Source organism: Bufo gargarizans, chromosome 1, assembly GCF_014858855.1.
Source record: "Bufo gargarizans isolate SCDJY-AF-19 chromosome 1, ASM1485885v1, whole genome shotgun sequence".
NCBI classification, from domain to species: Eukaryota; Metazoa; Chordata; class Amphibia; order Anura; family Bufonidae; genus Bufo; species Bufo gargarizans.
Window position 1 is genome coordinate 273,316,640 of NC_058080.1, and position 27,097 is coordinate 273,343,736.

At 44.0% G+C, this 27,097-nt stretch overlaps 1 protein-coding gene across 3 annotated transcripts in view; it reads left to right on the forward strand.

Annotated features, from left to right (window-relative positions):
* LOC122944730 (probable E3 ubiquitin-protein ligase HERC6) overlaps window positions 1-27,097 on the forward strand; it is a 115,411-nt gene that overhangs the window by 32,630 nt on the left and 55,684 nt on the right. For all 3 annotated transcript variants that reach the window (XM_044303325.1, XM_044303317.1, XM_044303309.1), the window contains exons 6-9: window positions 2,241-2,368; window positions 14,927-15,054; window positions 16,046-16,122; window positions 23,541-23,659. In XM_044303325.1, coding sequence (XP_044159260.1) covers window positions 2,241-2,368; window positions 14,927-15,054; window positions 16,046-16,122; window positions 23,541-23,659 — 452 coding nt within the window. The remainder of the gene's footprint in view (window positions 1-2,240; window positions 2,369-14,926; window positions 15,055-16,045; window positions 16,123-23,540; window positions 23,660-27,097) is intronic.

Consider the following 27,097-nt stretch of genomic DNA (forward strand, 5'->3'; position numbering starts at 1 on the left):
GAGGAGAGATGAGAGGACAGTTCAGAATGGCTAAATGTCTGCTCTGTGAGGTATTATGTGATCCAGGAGAGGGCCAGGTCAGTGATGCCATGAGATGAGAGAGTTTGTAACAGAAGGGAGTGGTTGACAGTGTCAAAGGCAGAGGACAGCTCAAGGAGAAATAGGACTGAGTAATGTTTTTTGGTTTTGGCTGTTAGTAGGTCATTGGTGACTTTGGTGAGGGCAGTCTCAGTTGAGTGGTAGCCGGTCAAAGAGGAAGTAGGAGGAGAGATGAGAGGACAGTTCAGAATGGATATCTTGCTCAAGTAGCTTTGAGGAATATGGAAGAAGTGATATGGGGCGATTACTAGACAAAGAAGTTGGGTCAAGTGAAGGCTTTTTGAGGATGGGTGTAATGGTAGCATGTTTAAAACCAGAAGGGAAGACACCAGAGGTTACTGATAGGTTGAAGAGATGAGTAAGGGCTGGGATAAACACTGTGGTGAGGTTAAGGATGAGGTGGGATGGGATTGGGTCAAGTGCACACGTGGTGAGGTCCCAGTATTCCAAATATTCCAAATGAAACACATTTTATTTTGCTCCTGTCAGAGTGGAGAGGGCAGCAGGTCAGGCACCACATCTAATAAAAGGTACACATTTCTGGTTACTTTAACTCCTTTATCACAATACAGTATTTCTATGACTGCTCTGAGCAAATGTAAATTTACACTACATTTTTTGTTATTTCCTTACTCTTGCTGATAAATATAACCCTAAACTACGCCTCCTAGATAAGCATGACCACTTTCCTAGTTACTGTTAAATTTGACAAGATGCAAAAAATTGGAGAAATTTGGAGACCAATGCAACTTTAAAAAGTGCCAAAATACTGGTGTAAACGCCTAGATAAATGTAGACAAAAGACCTTCTAATATTTTTGTGATCACAGTACTTCTACAAATAAAGGTCTCATAGCAATTCCAATTATTTCACTTTAATGCATTATTGACAGGCGGGAGGGGGTTTCAGAAATGATGCCCCACCCATGTAACTTTTTAAACCTGCATTATTGATGGGTTATATAAGTAGATAAAGGGTTGTTGTGGGACTAAGGCCGCATGCACAAGACTGTGTGCAGTCCGGGAAACATGGCCCGTGTGACGGCCGCATTTCCTGAATGAACAACGGCTCATCTGACCTTAAAGGGGTTCTTCAGGAATTAAGGAAATGAGAATACTTAAATATTACTTTCTTATAAATATAGTCCCAAATACTTTTAATTACCGTAGTTATAATTAGTGTTGAATGAATCGAGCTTCAGATCAGAGATCCGAAGTCAATACGTTCAAACACTTCAGGTTTTAATGCTGTCTCGTAACAGCATTAAAATGGATTGCCTCCGTGTAGGCAAAATTTGTTTTACCCGAAGACATGCGAGACTTCGGTACATGAATTTGGTAATCACATCTGCGTCTTTAAAAACATTTTAAAATAGCAATCCAAAGTTGGGTTTGGTACCGAGGTACCAGCCGGTACCAAACCACACTTCGTATTGCTATTTTAAAAACAGAAGCCAGCATTAAAACCAAAGTGTTTCAATTAATCAACTTTGGATGTCTAATACGAAGCTTGATTCGCTCAACACTAGTTATAATGGCTCGTTTTGTCTAGGGAGCAATCATTAGGAGAAATAAAATGGCTGCCATCCTATCAGTACACACAAAACCTGTCCTAATTACACAGGAGGATAAGTTACTTCAGACCACTGAGCTAGAGAGCTGCATCATTCTCTTCTCTGCTCCTCCTGTCAGGTATTATGATCTTGAATACAGCGGATCTTTAGATGAACCTCTGTGGGAATGGAGTTCACGAGGAGACATGAAGTACAGAGAGGATGGACAGGACACTGTGGTAATATGGGGATGTGGTAACGGAGACTGCATACAAGTGCTGCCGCTCATTACCCGCACCCCCACCTCCTCTCTGTACTCTCTGTACTTAGTCCCTATTCTTGGCTGGAGATCAGGAGAAGGATGCACAGTCCCTCTCCATAGCCTTTATTTGGGGTGTTAGAAATAGAAAAACTTTTCTTCTGTTTCTGAAACCTAAATCATATTGTATGAAAGGAGAGGCTGTTTAAATACACTCTACTATCATTTTATTTAATACAAGTGATGCAGCTATACAAATTATATAACATTGTATAATTTGTAATTGGTTTCTAATGTCCTAAAATTTCAACATTAACATTTCAATTTTAGGAGGGCACTGTATATACTTTTGGAGATGGAACACAAGGACAGTTAGGGAAGAGTTCTATTACTCATACTTCTGTGCCTCAGAAGATAGAAGAATATGAAAGGCAGGTTTCACAGATAGCCTGTGGAAGGTAAGCAATAAATGGTGCTTTGCCCAGGGTTGGCTAATCAGTCTGCTGCCTAAAGAAAAGCCATATAAAAATGTGCACCAGTAATGGGAAAGCTGTGGAAGAAACACATTGTCAGGTAAATTCCAGTTCTGTGTGAGTATAGATACAGCTACAGCCTCTTTTCCCCACAGTGGACACAAACTGCAGAGGTCCACTGGCGGAGAACAGTATATGGGTTCCTTGCTTTAATTACCTGTATTTTTCGCCCTATAAGACGCAGGTTTTTGAGGAGGAAAATAAGAAAAAATATATTTTGAACCAAAAAGTGTGCTTTTGGTGGGTTTTGAACTATTGGTGGGCTGTGGATGACACTATTATGGGGGATCTGTGGATGACACTGTTATGGTGTAAATCTGTGGATGACACTGTTATGGGGTAAATATGTGGATGACACTGTTACGGGTTGCATCTGTGGATGGCACTGTTACGGGGACATCTGTGGATGGCACTGTTACGGGGCATCTGTGGATGGCATTGTAATGGGGGCATCTGTGGATGACATGACACTGCTATGGGGGGATCTGTGGATGACACATATATAGCATCTTATGCTATGTGTCATCCACAGATCCCCCCCCCTCCCCCATAACAGTGTCCCTGTGTAGTGAATGACTGGTGGCTGGTGGCATCTGGTGCTGTAATGGCAGCGGGGCCTGGTGCAGTCACTTTATTCTATTACACCAGCCCCGCGGACTGTAGTAATCATATCTAACGTGTAGGCAATGTTAAAGTATAGAAATCCTCTTAAATCAAGCATGTAGCACTTACTAAACTCCCGTAGCAGGCAGAAGGCCGGATGGCTGCGGCGTAACTCACTACGCCATGCGCCTGCTCCTCCCACTTTATGAATGCAGCAGGCGCCTGACGTAGTGAGTTACGCTGCAGCCGCCTGGCCTCCTGCCTGCTACGGGAGTTTAGTAAGTGCTACATGCTGGATTTCAGAGGATTTCTATACTTTAACATTGCCTACACGTTAGATATGATTACTACAGTGAGCGGGGCCCAGTGTAATAGAATACAGTGACTGCACCGGGCCCCGCTGCCATTACAGCACCAGATGCCGGGCCCCAAGTCTCCTCCCTCCCCACTGATACACCGCCGACCGCACTGTGCAGCGTCTTACAGTAGATTAAAGCTGCCCATAAACATATGATAAATGTTTGCCAAATCTGCTGATTTGGGCAGGACAGGCCCACTATTTGATGTGTATGGGTGCCCCACAACTGTCACTGACGGTGTACAGGAAACAAGACAAAGCAACATGCATATATGACTGAGTGGATCCAAAGCTAAGGAACCAAAAGGGTGACCCCTGCACAAGACCTGAGACTATCCCTGGCTGCTCAGCCTATGCAAAGATCCGAAAGGTGGAGGTTTGCATATCCACGTACCTCGACTATATACCCCTGAACACCCTACAATAGTGAGGGGACACGACCACCGGCTCCCTACTCCAGACACAGAGGGAGTCAGGGTCACCTGGAATCCAGCAAACAGAAAATAACAGATGAATGTTCAGCACTTAGCTTTGTAGCAGACAGGAAAACAAGATCAGCATGCACACACACTCCAAGAGGAAGTATAAGCCGCCCAGCAATGCACCATGGGGAGGGATTTAAAGGGAAGCAATCAGTCTAACTCCATGACAGCTGAGAGAGGCTAACGAGATGAGGAACTGAACAGTACAACAAAGAGAACTCAAGGAGGAGGTTCTGAAAGGCTTCTGTCAGAGCTTCTCAGCTGTCTGGTTGTGACAACAACTCTTCCCTAATTGCATATGATGGGGAATTAATGATCAAGAAACTGGTTTTCAACATGCTCATTCTTTTTGGGGAGATAAGTAGCTTTCAGAGGTGTCTGGCAGTAGATTTCTCCAACTCCTCACTCAGACAACATGCATGTATGGTCACACCAAGTGCGCATGCGTATCAGGAGGTCAGGAGAAATAGCTGCCGAATGAGCATTTGGCTGACAGTTTTCTAATAGTCAACCAGTAATTGTCAGCCATGAAATTCATAAGCACAGTGTCACGGCGGACGAGTACTCAGACACACAGATAAACCAACAACCAGGCTCTAGGCGAGAAGCAGGGGAAGGGTCACCCCCTAGCTAATCCCTGACTTCTCTCCCTGCACTGCTCAGCCCACATTCAGACCTTGGTGGTAGGAATGATGTGTCCCCGTGCCTGGGCTAAAACACCCTAGATTCCCTGAGATGGTGAAAAGGGGAAATAGGAGCAGCCTGCTCGCACAGAACCTGGATGGGAGAGATGACACAAACACAACCTAGACAGCAAACAACAAAAACTGAAACCACACTTATCTTTTCTGAGCTGGAACAGACAACCTTCCTTCCTTGCTTCCAATGCCAGACTGATTTCTATAACCCGCCCAGAGCACTGGAATTGAGAGCTATTTAAACTAATGACCCCACCCAGTGCACCTGATGGGAGGCGGATCCAGCATGACTCCAAAACAAAACACTAAACACGTGCTGCTATTCTGGCCGACCTCCGCACATAGTCAGAGCAGGGCATGACACACAGTCCCTGAGATACAATCTAATAGAACGAAGGAATAGTGTTGGGCGCGAATATTCGAATAGCGAATATTATTCGCGAATATCGGCACTTTGAGAATTCGCGAATATTTAGAATATAGTGATATATATTTGTAATTTCGAATATTCTAGATTTTTTTTCCATCAGTAACCTCCCTTCTTGCTTGTGGGCCAATGAGAAGGCTGCAATGTCTTTGTCTGAGCTTAGCAACATCCCTAGCAACCAATAGGAAAGTTGCCTAGATAGTTAGTTAGTTAGTTAGCTTATATATATAATACAGATAGTTAGTGGCAGATAGTCAGTGTAGGTTAGATAGTGATATAGTGTAGCTGATAGGTTCTGCTGTCCATAGATACATGCTACATACATAGTGCTGTATGTACAATGTATGTATGTATGTATGCTACATACAGTCGTGGCCAAAAGTTTTGAGAATTACATAAATATTGGAAATTGGAAAAGTTGCTGCTTAAGTTTTTATAATAGCAATTTGCATATACTCCAGAATGTTATGAAGAGTGATTAGATGAATTGCATAGTCCTTCTTTGCCATGAAAATTAACTTAATCCCCCCAAAAACTTTCCACTGCATTTCATTGCTGTCATTAAAGGACCTGCTGAGATCATTTCAGTAATCGTCTTGTTTACTCAGGTGAGAATGTTGACGAGCACAAGGCTGGAGATCATTATGTCAGGCTGATTTGGTTAAATTGGCAGACTTGACCTGTTAAAAGGAGGGTGATGCTTGAAATCATTGTTCTTCCATTGTTAATCATGGTGACCTGCAAAGAAACGCGTGCAGCCATCATTGCGTTGCATAAAAATGGCTTCACAGGCAAGGACATTGTGGCTACTAAGATTGCACCTCAATCAACAATTTATAGGATCATCAAGAACTTCAAGGAAAGAGGTTCAATTCTTGTTAAGAAGGCTTCAGGGCGTCCAAGAAAGTCCAGCAAGTGCCAGGATTGTCTCCTAAAGAGGATTCAGCTGCAGGATCGGAGTGCACCAGTGCAGAGCTTGCTCAGGAATGGCAGCAGGCAGGTGTGAGCGCATCTGCACGCACAGTGAGGCGAAGACTTTTGGAAGATGGCCTGGTGTCAAGAAGGGCAGCAAAGAAGCCACTTCTCTCCAAAAAAAACATCAGGGACAGATTGATCTTTTGCAGAAAATATGAGACCATTCATGTGTGGGGTTGCTTCTCATCCAAGGGAGTGGGCTCACTCACAATTTTGCCCCAAAACACAGCCATGAATAAACAATGGTACCAAAACACCCTCCAACAGCAACTTCTTCCAACAATCCAACAACAGTTTGGTGAAGAACAATGCATTTTCCAGCACGATGGAGCACCGTGCCAAAAGGCAAAAGTGATAACTAAGTGGCTCGGGGACCAAAACGTTGACATTTTGGGTCCATGGCCTGGAAACTCTCCCAGATCTTAATCCCATTGATAACTTGTGGTCAATCCTCAAGAGGCGGGTGGACAAACAAAAACCCACTAATTCTGACAAACTCCAAGAAGTGATTATGAAAGAATGGGTTGCTATCAGTCAGGAATTGGCCCAGAAGTTGATTGAGAGCATGCCAAGTCGAATTGCAGAGGTCCTGAAAAAGAAGGGCCAACACTGCAAATACTGACTCTTTGCATAAATGTAACGGTCAGCAGAGGAAGAGACCGTAGAGCAGGACTCAAGTACAGTGCAGCAGAAAAGGAGGCTGAAGTAGAAACCGGCTTTATTAAAAGAGAACTCTAACTGCCGGAGAAGCAGATTTACAATATGAACAGCTTGGGAATTCACAATAAAGATAATGGAAGTTTGCATAAAGAACACAAATGAATCACACACACAAGTACAGACAATAGCAGGCTACTCTCTTCTAGGTAGTGCTATCTGTCCCCGCTACCCGGGGTGCACCTCTACGGTGCACTAAACTAAATCCTATTCCACTATGCCCTAGCTCAGGTTAGCATCAGTGCACTCACAGTTCGGTGTCCGCACATGCAGGCAGGTACAGTCTGGGTCCCGATCTGGTTGCTTGCTTGCTTGCTTGCTTCAGCGTGGCTCAGCTCTGGCCTCTCTTTGTAGTCTCTGTAACTCTGGTTAGAGATAATCAGCAGCTCTGGACGTGTAATCAGGCAGGGCCTGGAATTCACTCACAGTTCCTCTGGTAAGTGCCTCACACTACAGCAGTCTCTCTTCTACACCAGGACACATCAGCTCAGTCAGAGAGCAAACACACTCTAATGTCCCAGATACTGTGTCAGCAGGCAGGGAGCAATCACTCTAATCTTCCCTGTGGATCTCCCTCTCAGTGCACAGCGTCCTTCTTCCTGTGTACTCAGACACCTTCAGCCCAGGCTCTCTGCTCAGCCCGGGAAAAACACTTAACTCCTTGTCCTCTGGAAACAACTCCTCTCACTGTCCTACTCAGCCACAGTGGCCTCTGGTGGCTGGAGGGAAACATGACAGTCTGCTATATGTATATGTGTTGGAAATGTTGCTGGATGATCAGGGCTGCCTCTTACATGCCTCCCCACTTAAAGGTGGCCGTCCTCGGCCTTGTTATATAGTCCATAGAAATAATGGTTAATGTAACTTTTTATACAGCAGTACAACATTGTCCACAATACATACAGGTGGACCAAATGAACTCATCAGCAGCGTACCTGTTTGGTGGAACCCCTGCAGTAAGCCTACTGGATCTCCGGAGGTCCTGGCTATCTGTTACGACCTGACTCTCTCCACTAGGAACTGCCAGTCTGGATTGACCCACCACAATAGGAGGTTCGGGTGTGTCCGAGGGCCCCTCTCCATTACGGCCTGGCAATGGTTCTGTGACAGTGCCTTCATCACCTGTAACCTGGGAGGCTTCTTCAGTGTTGGGAGCAGTCCACCAGTCTTCACCATAATCTCCATCAGAGATAACAAGTTCTGAGTATGGGGCAGGAGGAGGTGTCCTCTGAACAGGTGCGGGATCTTTGGACCGGCATGGCCGTAACATATTCCTATGTAGAGTCCGTGAAGCAAATTCCTCATTCTCAACCTGCACTTCGTAGACCGGACCATTAGGGTACACTCTCTTGATCACTTTATACGGCTGTACTTCCCAACGCTCACTCAACTTGCCTCTGGGACGTTTCTCTCGTACCAGTACCCGATCCCCAGGCTGCAATGGAACCTCCTGAACTGGAGGACGGTCTGTATGAGCTCTCTCCTGTAACCGCTGACCTGCCAACCGGCGAATGGTCTGGAGACGCCGACGGTGTTCTTTCACCCATGAGGTGGTTGATCGCTCTATTAGGTCTTCTGGCTGTTCTAGGTTTAATTCCACGATCTCTCGACCAGCCCTACCGAACAGTAACATGTATGGGGTGTAACCGGTGGTGGTGTGGACACGATTATTGTAAGCCCAGACTAATTCTGGCAGGTAGTCAGGCAGGTTTTTCAATGCCGTACAGTCGATGTAGCTCTTCCATCACTTTTCCTTGAAAGCACGCCCCTTGATCTGAATGGATCCGCTTTGGACACCCATAGACCCGAATGAAGTCTTGACAAATGGCTCGTGCAGCGGACTCGGCCGTCTGGTCCCGAGTTGGGGTGACTACTGCAAACTTGGAGAAGTGGTCGATCATGACCAGGCAATACTGTGGACCTCTTGACGATTGTCCCACAAGAAGATAGTCTATCATCAACACTTCCAGAAGTTCTGTGGTCTGGATGGACTGTAGGGGTGCTCTCTGTTCTGTACTCTTCGTGAGTTCACACACTCGACACTGTCGGCAAACTTCAACTGTGGCCTCCAGTCGCGGACAATACACATAACGCTGCAGCCACTGGTATGTCTTGACTGGCCCGAAGTGAGCTCCAAACTCATGAGCCTCTTTGGCTATCTCCCGTGCCATTCTTCTGGGTATCACTACCTGCCACCTCGCCTCTAGGTCGGCAGGCTGTTGCCACTTGCGGAGCAAAACAGCTCCATGCACTTCCAGTCTGTCCCATTGATGTAGAACGGACTTCATCTCGGCATCCAGATCAGTCCTTTCTTCTTTGTTGGGTTTCCTGCACTGGGTTACCCAGCTTTTCACTTGCTGCAGTCCAATGTCTTCATCTTGCAATCTGCCCCATTCTTCATTAGTTCTCCCCAATGCTTTGGGTAGCTTACGGGCCTCCCCACTTGTCTGGGCCGCGACTGTTGGGGGAGCGAACTTGCGGAAGTCAGGAGTTTCATCTTCTTCCTTTTGTTCATCCATATCCCCTACTGGAGTTTCAAAAGTAACCCTCGAGAGACCATCAGCATTAGTGTTCTCTGTAGCGGAGCGGTAGCGAATTGAGAAGTCATACTTTGCGAGGCGAGCCGCCCAGCGTTGCTCCAGGGCTCCCAACTTGGCCGTACCCAGATGGGCCAGGGGATTGTTATCCGTCCGTACGAAGATCTTAGCTCCTGTCAGATATCCTGCAAATTTCTCCGTCATAGCCCACACCAGGGCAAGGAGTTCCAGCCGGAAGGAACTGTAGTTATGGGGGTTTCGCTCCGTATCTCGCAAGGATCTACTGGCATAAGCGATCACTCTCTCATGTCCATCCTGTACCTGCGACAGGACTGCCCCAAGTCCGTAGAGGCTGCCATCAGTAGCTAAGATGAATGGTTTATCAAAATCGGCATAAGCCAAGATGGGGGCCGATGTCAGGGCTTCTTTCAGGGCCTGGAAGGCCTCTTCCTGTTTCTGTCCCCAGGGGATACTTTGGCCCTTGGGTTGCCCAGCCGTTCCTCTCAACAACTCATTCAGAGGGCCCGCTATTTTTGCGTAGTCTTTGATGAACCGCCGGTAGTACCCAGTCAGTCCCAGGAAGGCCTTCAACTCACGCAGTGTTCTCGGCACTAGCCATTGTCGTATTGCAGCCACTTTGTCTTGGGACGGTAGCACTCCGTCTTGGGACACCCTATGACCCAGGTACTTGATCTCCCTCTTGAAGAGATGACACTTCTTTGGCTTTACCTTTAGCCCATGGGATCGCAGTCGCTCGAGTACCTGCCCTAGCCGATTCAAGTGTTCTTGAAAAGTAGCAGAGTATACGATGATATCGTCTAGGTATATCAGAGTGGCTTCAAAATTCAGGTCTCCCAGGCATCTCTCCATCAGCCGCTGGAAGGTTCCAGGGGCATTAGTCAGTCCGAATGGCATCCTGTTGAATTCAAATAACCCCATGGGGAGTATGAATGCTGTCTTTGCCTTGTCCTGCTCAGCCACTGGTACTTGCCAGTACCCACTTGCTAGATCCAGGGTGGAGAAGTATTTGGCTCATCCTAGAGCCGTCAGAGACTCCTCGATGCGTGGCAGAGGATATGAGTCTCGCGCAGTGCAAGCATTCAACCGCCGGTAATCCACACAAAATCGAATAGTGCCGTCCTTCTTCTTGACAAGCACCACTGGGGCTGCCCAAGGGCTCTGGCTTCCCCGCACCACTCCGGAATCTATCATCTGTTTCAATAGCGTCTTCACTTCCTGGTACAACTTGGGCGGAATCTGTCGATATCTCTCCCGAATTGGTGGAGTGTCCCCCGTCGGTATATCATGTGTGATAGCATTCGTGCAGCCAAAGTCATCGGCGTGGCGGGCAAACGCAGCCTGATTCTCCCACAGCATGGTTTCGACTGCTCGCTGTTGGTCTAAACTGAGAGCCTTAACATCTATCTCCATTTGACCCAAGATGGTTCCCCCATTCCATTCTGGGGTCGGCACCTCTTCTGCACTGGCAGTAACTGCCAGGGTCCAACCAGCATCCCCTACCGGAGCTAGAGTCACTTCTCTCTGACTCAGGATTTCTCCCTGATGTAGGTACACACGAGCCAGTTCCACCCCTGGCGTCAAGGGAACTTCTAGATATCCCACATTCACAGCTCTTATGGGTACTCGTCCATTCTGGACCACTCCCAGTGTCCGGGCCACCAGGACGTTCTGACCCAGCTCTCCTAGGCCTGTTGGTTCAACGAACACCTCCATGCCTTCAAGATTACGGAAAGTTCCCACGGGTAACGTCAGCACGGTCTCCCGACCAGGGGGAAGGGTGAAGGTAGCCTTTCCTGGCGCTCGGATCGTTCCCACCGCCTGGTGTGCTGGTACACTTTTCTGTGTTCCACAAAAACGGATTAGCCGTTGAAATGCTTTCTGGGTAGGTTTGTGCGAGGTGGCTTGTTTCCAGTAACCCGGCCCCCGTTTGGTGAACATGATCTGATCCAATTCTCGCAGGATATTCATGCCCATTATCACCGGCACATCTTCTTTGAACGTTTCGGGGACCAACAAGATACCTTTCCGCCCCACTTCCTGTCCACATAGCCGTACATTCATCCACACGACCCCTGTGACAGGAATCTGCTGTTGGTTAGCCGCTGTAACCCGGACCAGTGTCTCTCGTTCTGGCTTGGCCAGCGCTTGAAAGTAACGGTAGAAGAATGACTCGGGCATAGTTGTCACCTGAGACCCAGTATCCACTAAGCAGTCGACAGGAACACCTTCGAACTCAGCTCGTATAGTGGGGCACCCTGCGACCAGGTGTTCGGAGCTTTGCTGGGTAACTTGGCTCTCCACCTCCCCTGCAGTACGCCCCACTACTGCAGGGGTCGGTAGTTTAACGGCGGCTCTTGGCGTCCAGCTGGATTATTCCGACACTCTCTGGCGAAATGTCCTAGATCTCCACACCGCCAACACTGTGCCCCTTGACGGCCCACTTTTTGCCTGCGAGTGGGAGGTGCCCTCAGAGCTTGGCTGGATGGCCCCACTGAAGGGTAATGAGGGGCTTGATGGTATGGTAAACTAGCATAAGGGCATTCGGGTGTAGGAACCCACGGAGTCGCCTGATAGGTTTGTTGTCGGGCTAGATAGGCAGCCTCAGTAGTATGGCACGACTCTATCCGTTTCTCCAGGTGTGTCAACTTTTCGTGCATGGCACTCAGGGAGCTCTGCAAGTCTTGTACCACTCTGACCAGGGCTTCCTCATTTCTCGTAACCCCGGGGGGTGTAACGGTCTGGGTCCGTATTACTCCAGAAGCATAGCCGTCTTCTTTGTTTCGCGTCACGGCCTCTGCCAAAATTTGTCGAAAGGTTAGGGTAGGGTCTACTCTGACTCGTTCCCGCAGAGCCTGTTTCAGGGGATTGCTGTAGAGCCCCAGAATAAATTGTTCCCGCAGTATCCGGTCTATGGGTCCCATGCCAGTAACCCCATCTGCCTCTTTTTTTTGTACCTCGGCCAACACTTCCTGTAGGGCTGTAGCGTACTGAGAGACACCTTCGTCTTCCCGTTGAATCCGGTAAAAAAACTTCGCCCGGAGGTGCCCTGCGCTGGCTGTTTCCCCATATATTTCTTCCAGGAATCTCACCATCTCTTGCAATGTATTGCGCGTGGCTTCTGGTTGTAGGAGAACATTTCTTCGGGCCTCACCCTCGAGAGCGGCCAAAGCAATTTCTACTTGTAGTTCTGGGCTGACATTGTAAATCCTAACAGCACTCTGTAACCTTGTCACCCAGTCTGACAGTGTCATGTTCTGGCCATCAAATTTGGGTAGCAAGTTGAACAACGTGCCAATAGGAAGGGCCTTTGCAAGGGTTCCACCATTGCCTGAGGTACTCACATTAACATCATGCACATTGCCTTCAGCCGCCTCCATCTCTGTGACTGTACCCTGCTCGCAGCGCCACTTGTAACGGTCAGCAGAGGAAGAGACCGTAGAGCAGGACTCAAGTACAGTGCAGCAGACAAGGAGGCTGAAGTAGAAACCGGCTTTATTAAAAGAGAACTCTAACTGCCGGAGAAGCAGATTTACAATATGAACAGCTTGGGAATTCACAATAAAGATAATGGAAGTTTGCATAAAGAACACAAATGAATCACACACACAAGTACAGACAATAGCAGGCTACTCTCTTCTAGGTAGTGCTATCTGTCCCCGCTACCCGGGGTGCACTTCTACGGTGCACTAAACTAAATCCTATTCCACTATGCCCTAGCTCAGGTTAGCATCAGTGCACTCACAGTTCGGTGTCCGCACATGCAGGCAGGTACAGTCTGGGTCCCGATCTGGTTGCTTGCTTGCTTGCTTCAGCGTGGCTCAGCTCTGGCCTCTCTTTGTAGTCTCTGTAACTCTGGTTAGAGATAATCAGCAGCTCTGGACGTGTAATCAGGCAGGGCCTGGAATTCACTCACAGTTCCTCTGGTAAGTGCCTCACACTACAGCAGTCTCTCTTCTACACCAGGACACATCAGCTCAGTCAGAGAGCAAACACACTCTAATGTCCCAGATACTGTGTCAGCAGGCAGGGAGCAATCACTCTAATCTTCCCTGTGGATCTCCCTCTCAGTGCACAGCGTCCTTCTTCCTGTGTACTCAGACACCTTCAGCCCAGGCTCTCTGCTCAGCCCGGGAAAAACACTTAACTCCTTGTCCTCTGGAAACAACTCCTCTCACTGTCCTACTCAGCCACAGTGGCCTCTGGTGGCTGGAGGGAAACATGACAGTCTGCTATATGTATATGTGTTGGAAATGTTGCTGGATGATCAGGGCTGCCTCTTACATAAATGTCATGTAATTGTCGATAAAAGCCTTTGAAACGTATGAAGTGCATGTAATTATATTTCACTACATCACAGAAACAACTGAAACAAAGATCTAAAAGCAGTTTAGCAGCAAACTTTGTGAAAACTAATATTTGTGTCATTCTCAAAACTTTTGGCCACGACTGTACATAGTGCTGTATGTATGTATGCTACATACATACATGCATACATACATAGTGCTGTGATGTCACAAGTTCACAACAAAACTTAGTGCTCCAATCACTAATAAGTAGTCAGACCTGTTAAAATATGAAGTTGCATGTATTGCGCCAAAATATTTGCAGCTTGAAAAATGTAGCTATAGTGACCCACGCCTATATTTCACGCGCATTACACAAATATTACATTGCTGATTTTTCGCGATCAAGAAAATAATCTCGAATTCGCGAATATATAACGATTATTCTACCAAATATTCACAAAATATTGCGAATTCGAATATTGTCTGTCCCTGCCGCTGACTGACAGTTTTTTTTCTACTACAATCAGTGGTGAGATGCAGGGAGAGCTGGAAGCTCATGAATATCAGCTCATGAAGCTCATGAAATCCAGTGCACCAGCAATTCTGAAAATAATCCACAACAAATATGAAAATCCACAGCTGACCCTAGTTGAGTTTGTTTCACTGGATGCACATGTAGTTTTCTGTAGTATTGTGGCACAGGGGTGCACTGGGAACTTAAAGTGGCCTTGGACAAAATACTAAAAGTAGCCCTATTTTGTAGTTGGGGCCAAATTGATGAAAGACCCTGTTGTGGCATTTTCAAACTTCTGTATAAAAACAGTCACACCACACAGACAGTTTTTAATTTGGCAGTAGATCCATATTTCCGCGTAGAATATGGACACAGCGACCTGTCTCCAGTGTTCTCCACGTAACTGTTCTATGAGACACGGACCAAAGTAATGCATTCATTTCCTGTCATAAACCTTGGCTTAGTTGCCCATAGCAGCCAATCAGATTCCACCTTTCATTTTTTTAGAGCTACTCTGGAAAATGAAAGAATCAATCTGATTGGTTACTGGGGGCAACTAAGACCTCATTCACATCTCCGTTTTGCTCTGTGCTGGAACGGCCTGCCAGATCCTCTACTTCATCGACGGATCCCAATTGATTGCAATGAGGCCTGGCAGTGATCCGGCCAATTTACAGCATCAATGCTGAGTCAGTAGCATGCAATGGTTTTTTGTCCAGCCGACATTTGCGCTGGATCCAGCACCTAGATCTCTGAAACGAAGATGTGAATTAGGCCTTAGTCATTTTTTTTTACACCAGTTTTGATAAATCTCCCCCAATGTCTGTAGAGGATTTTGTTCAATAGTACTGTTTTGTGTTTCCAGCTATCACACACTTCTATATGTTCTCACGTCTAATCAAATTGTATCCTTTGGTCATGGAATACAAGTGAAACTAGATGATCATCTACCAGAAGTCCCATTGGAACCTGACATTGTGTTCACTTCAAAAGGTACAATGTTTTCAGTTTAATGATCAGGTTTTGTAGGATACTAAGGCTAGAGCTCCACAGTGACATTTGGTAGTTGGAGAGCTGGTGTAACACTGCAGCATTACCCTTACTCAAATGACCTCAATGTTTCACTATGGGGTTAAAAATGGTTATCTACTGTATCAGACATTATACCTCAGGTCAGGGTTTCTCAACTCCGGTCCTCGGGACCCACCTACTGGTCAGGATTTTAGAATATCCCACAGAATGAATACCTGTGGTGAGTCCTGATGCATGGACACTAATTATATCACATGCTCAATACTAAGGAAATCCTGAAAACATGACTGGTAGGTGGGTCCCGAGAACCGGAGTTGAGAAACCCTGCCTTAGGTCATGTTGGAACTTGCGACTTTAGTACGTCCGTGGTACACTTCATAATGTTCTCATCAAAATCTAAAAGTCCTTGTATAATCATAAAATACATATTGTGGAACTTATTTGGTTACTAATTTGTGTGGCATAACTACAGTGCATTGAAAAAGTACTCATATCCCTTGAACTGGCATAGATTTCAGTTATAATTTATGCTACTTTTTGGCATAAATAATATTAAATGTATATGGCTGTGGAGACCCTGCTCCTTCTACTAAGCTCCACCCATTTTGTTTAGAAACTCCAAAATTTTCACCTTTTCTACTCCAGAAAACTGGCATAACTGTTTTGTAAATGAACCGCATGGTTTCAAGAATAAAACAATGTCAGAATCAATCAGATTTGTAAAAACATTACAAAGTTACACTTGGGAGGTCATCTTGATGGTCAAAGCAGTTGGCATCCTTAAAGATTTTTTTTTCAGTTAGAACAAGTTCTCTAACCTCAGTGTATAAGGGATCACTTGTTCTAACCAGAATACTCCATTAAAGGGGTTAGATAACTAGCTGCCCAATTTTAAACAAATGCATTAGAAGGTTTATATGAAAGTTTACTCATGTAGTCTTTTTTTTCCCAGACCTCAAGGACATTTCTTTAAAGCAGATCTTTGCTGGGAACAATGTCAGCTTTGCAACCTCCACTCTGCAACCACAGGTTTGATGAGGCTATTTAATGAGTCAGTAAACATTGCAGACCTAGTACATTTGCATGGAAGGATTTTTTTTTCAAACAACCAATAATCGATTTGTGTCTAGAATCTGTTGGACATTTCTATAATAATGATCCTTACAGCCAGTGAAGAGAAGTTTTCTAGATGCCCCAGATCTCATGAGAACTGTCCAGTAGTCATCTACTACTACTTTAGTAGAATAATCTTTTCTCTCATTTATTTTGATCTTCTTCCCAACTAATTTCAGATTGTGCCCCCTTATGCTTAGTTTCTCATCAAAAACCCTTGCTTGAACAATTTAACAGATTTAAAGGAACACTTCCATCAAAAAGGGGTATTTTTTATTGATCAAGGCTTCGGGAAGGTCATATAGCTCACCACTAAACCACTTTGCAAAGTTCAAATCCCGGGAAAATGTAATGGTGCATGGAGACGGTCCAATACTGATAAGAGAAATTGGTCACTTCTAAAAAGATCCATAAAATGCAGATTCACATGCTATGCATTTCAGACGAACGCATGCTGTCCTTCATCATGGCATGTGTTCATCTGAAATGTGTAGCATGTGAATCTAAACTTTATGGATCTTTTTAGAAGTGACCAATTTAGAATCGTTTTATCATGCTAGATTTCTCTTCAGAGCAGTTTAAAAAAAATATATATATGAATATTCATACAAAACACTCACTTTAGAATTTGTGGCTATTTTTCATTTTGACAGTACCATTAAAAATTATATAAAAAAAACATAAGAGGTTATTTCTGAAATCAGACATGTCAGTTTTGTGGTGCAAAAAAGTCACAAATCATGGCAATTGCAGCATTTCCATGGCAACTGCGACATTTTTGGACATCTCGTGATCCTCGAAACTTTTTTTTTTACTGTGGTCTACGTTAAAAGTGAAATTAGACCTGGATTATATCACATTTACTGTCTGTGACATTTGAAATGTCAATGAAAAGTCGGAAAAAAGTTGCATCCTGCACGAGGCAGCCCTCTGGTGTATTTTTTAGGACTAAGGGCTCATGCACACAAACGTATTATCTTTCCATCTCCATTTGTTTTTGTTTTTGCGGACTGTATGTGGGTCCATTCATTTCAATGGGTCCGCAAAAAAACGGAAATTACTTAGTGTGCATTCCGTTTACGTATTTCCTCATGCCTACTATTGTCCGCAAATCACGTTCCGTGGCTTAATTCAAGTCAATGGAACGACTGATTTGCCTCATACAGGAGTACCCACAAATATGGAACACACGGACAGACAGCTACCAGGACCATGTAGCAAAGAATCCGACCTGGGAGGAGGTGTCACGCACAATGCTGCCATGAGAGTGGGAGAACGGCGACCAAAAAAAGCAGGCTGATCTAGGTAAGACCACCCATGATGAATATTATTGGGGTCATTTATCAAACTAGTGTAAAGTAGAACTGGCTTAGTTGCCCATAGCGACCAATCAGATTGACAGTAGCTGTCAACAAAGAAATCTGATTGGTTGCCATCAGCAAGTAAGCCAGTTCTACTTTACACCAGTTTGATAAATGACCCCATATGTTTTTGACAATGTGCTTTTTACCATTGAGGCAGTTGCATAGCTATAGGGGAATAAGGGCCTAGACATGTTGATCAAAATGCCCCCACAATGGCTGTGCCCCAGCTATTGAAGATACCTACCCGGTCCCCAGCACCCGTGTCACTCCTAACCCGTCCACGATGGCCATTACATTTCCCTGTTATGTGGGACCAAACATCCTGCGAGGGTGTTGTACAGCTGCAACCGTCACCAACTCCCTTGCATCATGGGTGACATCATTTTTGGGAAATACACACAAAAGTGAGCCTTGCATGGGACAAGTATCTATAAATTAATTAGGTTTGAATTTTTGACTTTTGATATACTGCCGGGATGCTCAATCTGTGGCTCTCCAGCTGTTGCCAAACTCCAACTCCCACCATGCCCTGACTGACTACAGCTGACTACAACTATCAGCCTAAAGCAGGCCATGGTGGGAGTTGTAGTTCGATAGCAGCTGCAGGGCCGCAGGTTGGCCATCCCTGATATAGTGCATTTTGGTGCACTTGTTTTATGATGTCAAATTTATTATATAGCTATGTAATAGTCACATATACATCATTTAAGAGACATTGATGTTACATATACATGATTAAAGTAATTTTTCACTTGTATACATGTTTCACAAATGTGAAATGTCTTATAATAGTATTGTAAATATTGAAACTGAAAAATATATGTATTTTTTTTTTTTCTGTTGTGTTTTCACAGTCCTTAAATTGAAGAACCAATGGCAATCTTGCCGGGATCAATTTCGACGGGAACTTTGTGCTACACACGGCCAAAGCGGTGATGGTGGCTCGAGAAAACAGCAATACATGTACCCCAGGCAGCTCCAATTTCTTAAACCCATTCTGGATCTGAGGCCTTTAGTATATACTCTACTTTCTGTGAGTAGAATGGTAGTGCAGCTTATATTTTATAATAACAATAGCCCATCCAAAGACGAACAAGCTGCTCAGAGTCAGGAATCCCCTTGTCCAGTTTTGCCAGATGTTGAGGCAAGCAGACAGGAGCAAGATATTCAAGAACGTCATCCGGAGGAGGAGTCAGCCATGGACCCAGTCCACAACCCCTACGACAGGGGGGCTAGGGCCACACTTGTCTCTGGGTCAGATACTCTAACAAGCCTAGATTTGGAAATGTTACAGTATCCGAGCCAGAGAAGAAATCAAAGTAAGAAATCAAACTTAGGTTGTATGTCAGTGCAATGGCCTCAGTTGCTGCTATAATGGACTCACCACTCGATCAAGTGAAACTACACAGATTTCTGGACAAAATAAAGCAGCGGGCTGTGGGGTTGAGAATGGATCCTCAACCAGGAGCAAGCTTCACAACCCACCATCCATGGCAAGCCACTTATTCCTAGCCCCTGTATTCATAGGAATGGGAACATGGCTTCCAACAGCCCTATCCTGGCCCATGCCAACCATACCACCCAAAAGGTAATGTGGGTGCTCACCCAGGCCATGCACCTTGCCCTTTCAGCAGGAAATTATTTGATTTATAATTTATTTGTTTGGGCTAAAACATAATCCAACTTTTATTTTTTAATTGCTTTTAAATTAAAATAAGTAGACGTGTAAATATGTTTCATCTTTATTTCAATAATGTGAACATTTATATACTATACATGCCTTTGCCTTTAAAAAAACAAAAATAGTAGACAGTTATAGATGAAAATAGATTTGGAAACAATTTAATTGTAAATTTTATTAGATGTTAGACCATGTATTAAAAGCAAAAGTCCAAATACAAAACATAATTTTATGGTACCTCATTCAAACAGAGTGCCTATATACTCCTGGTGCCTTGGACAGTTCCTTCAAGTGTCAGTTCTTATAGTATTTCAGGGATGGGCAACCTGAAACCCCCCAGCTACTGTTAAACTACAACTCCCACCATGACCTGCTGAAGACTAATAGCTGTCAGCTGTCTGGCCATGATGGGATTTGTAGTTTGGCAACAGCTGTTGCAGGTTCCACATACCTGGAGTATCACATTGCTAAAATCACCACAATTTGGGCAAATTTACACAAACTACATACAACACACATCATAATACATGTAATTTCTTGTTATATATTTATAAAAAAAAAAATTATCAACAATTATGAACTTATAAGTAGTGTCTGCCAAAGCCAACAGCACTAAAGAAAAGAATTATTTATATTGTAGTACAAGGACCCAGAGTGAGGAGGCTTCTTAACACGTATGTGTTTGCCATCCATTGCTCCTGAGCAGTTTCGGAACTGCGCATGAAGATGAAAGCTCTCAGCAATTTGGATCCAATCCTCAGCCTTGGGCTCTGGCATCACCACTTCTCGGAGTCGCAGCCAAATCAATTGACGTGTTTGACAAACAATTCCATAAATCTTTGAGACTCACAGCAGGAACTGAAAATGCAGCGAAGCAAATGAATTCCCAGTTGCCAGAAAATCGAAAAAACATAACAAGACAAAAAGATAAAATAACATTAAAAAACATGCTAAGAAAGCAACATAAAAAATAAATAAAAAATAATTATATATACATATATATATATATATATATATATATATATTACATTAACAATACTGCATGTATTTAAAAAAATATTACAAATATAAATGAATTACCAGTTGCCAGAAATCTAAAACGCATAAGCATAGAGAAGGATTTGGGTGTCCTTGTGGATGGTAGATTAAATTACAGCATACAATGTCAATCAGCTGCTTCTAAGGCCACCAGGATATTGTCATGCATTAAACGAGGCATGGACTCGCGGGGCAGAGATGTAATATTATCACTTTACAAAGCGCTGGTGTGGCCTCATGTGCAATGTGCAGTTCAGTTCTGGGCACCAGTCCATAGAAAGGCTGCTGTGGAGCTGGAAAAAGTACAAAGGAGAGCGACTAAACTGATAAGGGGCATGAAGGGTCTTAGTTATGAAGAAAGATTAAAATAATTGAATTTATTTAGTCTTGAGTAGAGACGTCTAAGGGGGGGGCATGATTAACCTATACAAATATATAAATGGGCCATACAAAAAATACGGTGATAAACTGTTCCATGTAAAAGACAAGGGGGCACTGATTGGAGAGGAAAAAGTTCAGTCTCCAGAAACGTCAAAGCTTCTTTACTGTAAGAACTGTGAAGCTGTGGAATAGACTTCCTCAGGACGTGGTCACAGCAGGAACAGTGGACAGTTTCAAAAAGGGTTTAGATGAATTTTTTAAAGTAAAAAACATTAATGCTAATGAAAAAGTGTAGAAGTGAAGAGTCTCACTTCCTTCTGGGATTCGCTTCTCCACCTATCCCTTGTTTGAACTTGATGGACGTATGTCTTTTTTCAACCGTATTAACTATGTAACTATGTAACTATGTAACATAACAAGACAAAAAGATAAAATAACATTAAAACATGCTGCATACACACACATATATTTGACAAATATATAATATATAATGACAAATATAAATTTGACAGAATTAAAACTTAACTCAGCGTCATGATGAGCCATTACTCTGGTGAAATGCAGCTCCTCATATTTCTGTTCAGGTATGTGAGGCCAGCACGCAGAACTGCTAACAAAATGTCAATAAAATTGCTGGTGAGCCGGGTATCTCAGGTGTCCTGATGAAACCCAGGGGGCGCCACATTGACTCCAGTACTATTAATAAAATTGTACAGTTATAGTGGAATACACTATTGTTATCTTGGCAAAAGGTTGTACTTACTTCACCGGGGAGGAGGGCATAGGATAAAGCTCAAGACACCTATACCTCAACCTCCCCCGCCGAGGTCACTTCAAATGATGTAGTAGTAACTTCCTGGTCCCCAAAAGGATGACACTGGGGCTCCAATGTATATAGGAAGTCTTTTATTGATTCAGCTCGACGCGTTTCGGGAATAAATCCCTTTTTCAAGAGCATATACATATAACAGAAAGACACAAACTTATATAGGGGAATACAAACACATGGTATGGGGTTGTCCTCCTTAGGGGAGGGGAGAAAAGGCCAAAAAATTGGGTCATTTCCTGTCCATTGTTTCATCCACTAATTATAATGAAAAAACCAATCCGTTCAAAAGATTCTTATTCGCTCTTTACACAGAATGTCCAATTTATTCATAAATAGACAATATTTATGTAGCTATCCCCAGAAACCAAAGAAAAGAAGGGGGACCGGAAGTGAACATGCCTTGCGTTCCACCGTGGAACGCAGAGGTTTCCCTAGTCTGTGTAACATTATAGAGCGCAATGTTGCGCTTAAAATGGATGGAGATGTGCTTCTAAATGTTCATGTGCCGATGTGCTTCAATTTGTGAGCGCATAGGCTGAGGCTACTATTAGTACGGGACTTAACCAGGGAAAGAACGCTCCGATGCGTTCCACTGTGGAACGCACCGGACAGGAAGTAAACCACATCAGCTCCGATGCGGTTTATTCTAACCTCAGTCCACTAGTTGGTACTGAATTTCCCCCTTTTTTCTAGGGGGTCTTTGGGGAGCTGCCTATTTTTCTCCACCCTATATACATTCCTCTCACTTCTGTCCTCTCTTCACACCAATTTGTGGTTATCCCTTGGCGCCTTATTCATTCCACTTTCCCTCAACCCCCCTTTTTTTGTACATTTGTACAGACTATTCCGTCTCCAAAACTTTTTTTCTCTTTGCAACAAAATGTCAAAACTGCTCACAGACATACGACAACACCCATGAAATTATTTAGGATGCTGTTGCAGATCCATGTACAGCTTGTGCAAGTGGCACTTCCTGTGCCACTATGAGACAATAGGGTGCACCCAATGCCTCCTCCTCGGTTCTTTGTCCAGCATACAGTAGTTGGCTGCTGTCATTATCGCACAGAATACAGCCAGCACAGGATAATCTTTTCCTCAGAGTTGTCAGCCATGATACAACAGAAAGCAATAGTCAGAAACCAATGCTTGCAAGACACCGGATTCAAGCAATGCTCTCAATGCTGTAAAACGCTGTACAAAATGGAGTTGGGATATGACACAAACAAGATATATAGGTGGTGTGAAAAATGGGAATAGTCAAAAGTTAACACCTACAGATAGCATACTGAAGCCATACGGACAGTTTTTGCGGAATTATGGAACGGAAAGCAAAAATGGAACAATGGGTCTGTGGAAAACATACCGCAAAATACATACTGTTGTGTGCATGAGACCTAAGTCATATATCACAGTGTGTTGCACCAAATACATGAAAACTATGCAACATTTCATAATTTTGGTGCAAGCACACAATGTTAACCAGACTTAAAAGTGATATGAAAACTATCTCAAATGATAAATGACCCCCATAGTCCTTTTGCAGCAGTCACAAACACAAAGGATGAAACCTCCTATATAGAAAGGTAACCCCATTGTCAGTTTACTGCCTCTGTGAAGGGAAAATGTTATCTGAAAGGCAATCCTTGTGATAATAGTAGGTGGAAAAATGGAATATCACAGCTTTATTGTATTCTTGATAGACCTAGATAAAGTTGCCCTAACACACTTTATTGATGGTTTGCCAACAAAATAAAAATGCAGATTGTAGTAGCTGCATTTGTGACTTCTGCTCAAACCTTGACTTTGTGTGATTTGGGAACCAAAAATTATTTTACTTTCTTTTGCTTCAACCATTGACATACAATGTTTAACTTATAGGGTTTTTCTGGGATCCAGATATTAATCAATTATCCTCAGGATAGGTAATTAATATCAAATTGTTGGGGGTTCAACATCCAGTACCCCACAACAACCAACTGTTCTCAGTTCATTAATATCTGGAGCCCTGAAAATCCCTTTAACCTCCTATTTTCTCTTGTAGACCCATACTATTACTCTATTGACTGATAACTTACGAAAGATTTGCCGACTAGACAAGACTGTCATAGAGAAGTGGATAGACACTAAACCTGGAACATCAAAGCATCAGGATGCAAAAAGGTATTTAATGAATATTAGTATAGTATTGGACATTGTAAAGAACATTTACTTTTGGAACAACATGCAGCAGCCTGAAGGACTTATAGGACATTACTGATGGTCTCATGCATGATCAGACTTATGAAGCCACAGAAAAGTACCAGTGGAGCAATATTTTAGAACCTGAGGAAAAGTGCACTTAGGCATTGATAAAATGTAATATTAAGCAGGTGTTTAAATTGACTATATTGGGTCAGATTCAAAATTAGTAATAGGGCCCCCAAGAAATCAGTGTAATTCATAGTACTGTTCACCTCATATGGGCAAAAGGATCTTTTCGGCCCTCCAGGCAGCAGAGCCCAGGTTGTAATGCATCCTCTGTGTCCCCTATTGTAATGCCCTGATAAGCAAGAAACTGAAGGTGCCATAAAGCACTCAAACTAACTTTTTGAAGTCTAAAGGTAGATTTAAATGGAACGATTATGCAGCTAATTGTCGGGAAGTAAATTGTCGGCTGCTAGTTCACTGAAGACCTCTGTATTTACATGCAGTGATCTCCTTCACAGTATGAGCGATCCCTTGTCCCCATACAGAATCATTGTTTCTGGGCAGCAGATCGCTGTTTAGACCACACGATCTGCTGCCCTGAAACTATGATCGGTGGTGCCTGCATGAACAACAGGATCACCTGATTAATGAGTGTTTTGCTTGTTCATCGGGTGATTGGCAGCATATTTACATGGGCAGATTGTCAAAAATGACCATTCGCAGGAACGGTCATTCCCGACAATCTGGACGATTATTGGCTCTTGTAAATGCAACTTAACACCAATGAAAATGTGTTATGGTTCTCCTAGGCTGTAAGTTGGCTGGCTGACAGCCATCTCCGCTGACTTACTTGTACACATGCACACCTAATTCCGCTGATTGTGTATGTGTTGGCTTATCTCCCACAAGAACAAAAGGATCGAGTGTTGAAATTCAGCTGGTGGCTAACCATACACATTAGATTGTCAGCTGAAAAATAAAGGATTCCACGCCAGGATAAGATTCCAATTCTTTAGCAACTCATTAAAATGGAGATAAACACCAATATATGTGGGGGAAAAAGATCAATATCATCCGGATATTACCCCAATTACAAACACCAAAGACGGCCAGTCCGGATAGGAAATAATAAATTATCTTTATTCATACATATTACATAAAACACAGTTAATTACACATGAGGCAAACAAATTCCCACACAGGAGATAACAAACAGTATCAATGCCTAAATATAAATCATACATAAATAAAGATGTGGGGTCACCGCACAAGATATCATGTGATCATCACATAAAGTGCCAAGTGCTAAACTGCGGATGGATAATATGCCAAACCTCCAGAATCTCTACATAACACATGAACGTACCTGTAAATGAAGTCTATTTTTTCCTGGTCCCGACGCGCGTTTCACTTAATGCTTCATCAGGGGGTAGTGCTAATTGTACTATTCCCTCCCTACCCATATATACCCACCCTCATCAAATACATGTGCCCCACCTGAGAATATGCAGACCAAAGAGTTTCTTGCTGCCAGTTCCAGACTGGAAGTGATGCTGTGCGCTCCCGCATGGAGCGCACACGTCGTCATATGCAGCCGGACGAATGTGCGGACGACACGGAGTGCCTCAACTCCTCCCACTGCATCGTCAGCGCACGCTGCGCTCCAAGTAACTCAACAGTGGAATGCAGCGTATAGCCTACGAGTAGAGGAATCTTTACAAAGGTATCAATTATGGACCATGTATTACTCCAAGGTACCACAGTATATACCCAGCATAAAATGCATAGTCTATCAAATCTCATCATTAGAAATTAGTATAGAAACGACCAGGCTACGTCCTTAATTATTGTAAAAGTGAAGTGTAAACCGATGAGTGAAAATCAGAAAGCGTGTGCAAAGGAGTGAACAGTGACAAGTGACAGTGAAAAAAAAGAGTGCTCCCCGTGATGTGATAATAATACAATTTCATAGATGATAATGCTTGATTCCATGCAAACATACTAAACTCAAGTGTTATATACACATACCTACATACCCAATTCCCACATAATTAGATAATATATTCCTATATATACAGTACAGACCAAAAGTTTGGACACACCTTCTCATTCAAAGAGTTTTCTTTATTTTCATGACTATGAAAATTGTAGATTCACACTGAAGGCATCAAAACTATGAATTAACACATGTGGAATTATATACATAACAAAAAAGTGTGAAACAACAGAAAATATGTCATATCTAGGTTCTTCAAAGTAGCCACCTTTTGCTTTGAATACTGCTTTGCACTCTCTTGGCATTCTCTTGATGAGCTTTAAGAGGTAGTCACCTGAAATGGTCTTCCAACAGTCTTGAAGGAGTTCCCAGAGATGCTTAGCACTTGTTGGCCCTTTTGCCTTTACTCTGCGGTCCAGCTCACCCCAAACCATCTCGATTGGGTTCAGGTCCGGTGACTGTGGAGGCCAGGTCATCTGGCGCAGCACCCCATCACTCTCCTTCATGGTCAAATAGCCCTTACACAGCCTGGAGGTGTATTTAGGGTCATTGTCCTGTTGAAAAATAAATGATGGTTCAACTAAACGCAAACCGGATGGTATAGCATGCCGCTGCAAGATGCTGTGGTAGCCATGCTGGTTCAGTATGCCTTCAATTTCGAATAAATCTCCAACAGTGTCATCAGTAAAGCACCCCCACACCATCACGCCTCCTCCTCCATGCTTCACGGTGGGAACCAGGCATGTAGAGTCCATCTGTTCACCTTTTCTGCATCGCACAAAGTGTCACGGAAGGTGTACAGGAAACAAGACAACACAAAATGAATATACGACTCACTGGATCCAAAACTAAGGGACAAAAAGGGAGACCCCTGCATCAGACCTGGCACTCTCCCTGACTGCTCAGCCTATGCGAAAATCCCAATGGTAGATGATCGCATATCCTCGTACCTCGACTGTAAACCACCTGAACACCCTATAATAGTGAGGGGACACGACCACCGGCTCCCTACACTAGATACGGAGGGAGTCAGGGTCACCTGGAATCCAGCAAACAGAAAAACACAAATGAATGCACAACACTGATCTTGTAGAAGACTGGGAAGTAGGATCAGCATGCACACACACTCCAGGAAGAAATATAAACCGCACACTGATGCACTATGGGGAGGAATTTAAAGGGATGCAATCAGTACAACTACATGACAGCTGAGAGAGGCTAACGAGATGAGGAACTGAAAGCAAAACAAAGGAAGCTCAAGGAGGAGGTTCTGAAAGGCATCTGTCAGAGCTTCTCAGATGTCTGGTGGTGACAGTACCCCTCCTTTTACGAGTGGACTCCGGACACTCAGAGCCCACCTTCTCAGGATGGGATCTATGGAAAGCCCTGATGAGACGAGTGGCCTTAATGTCTGT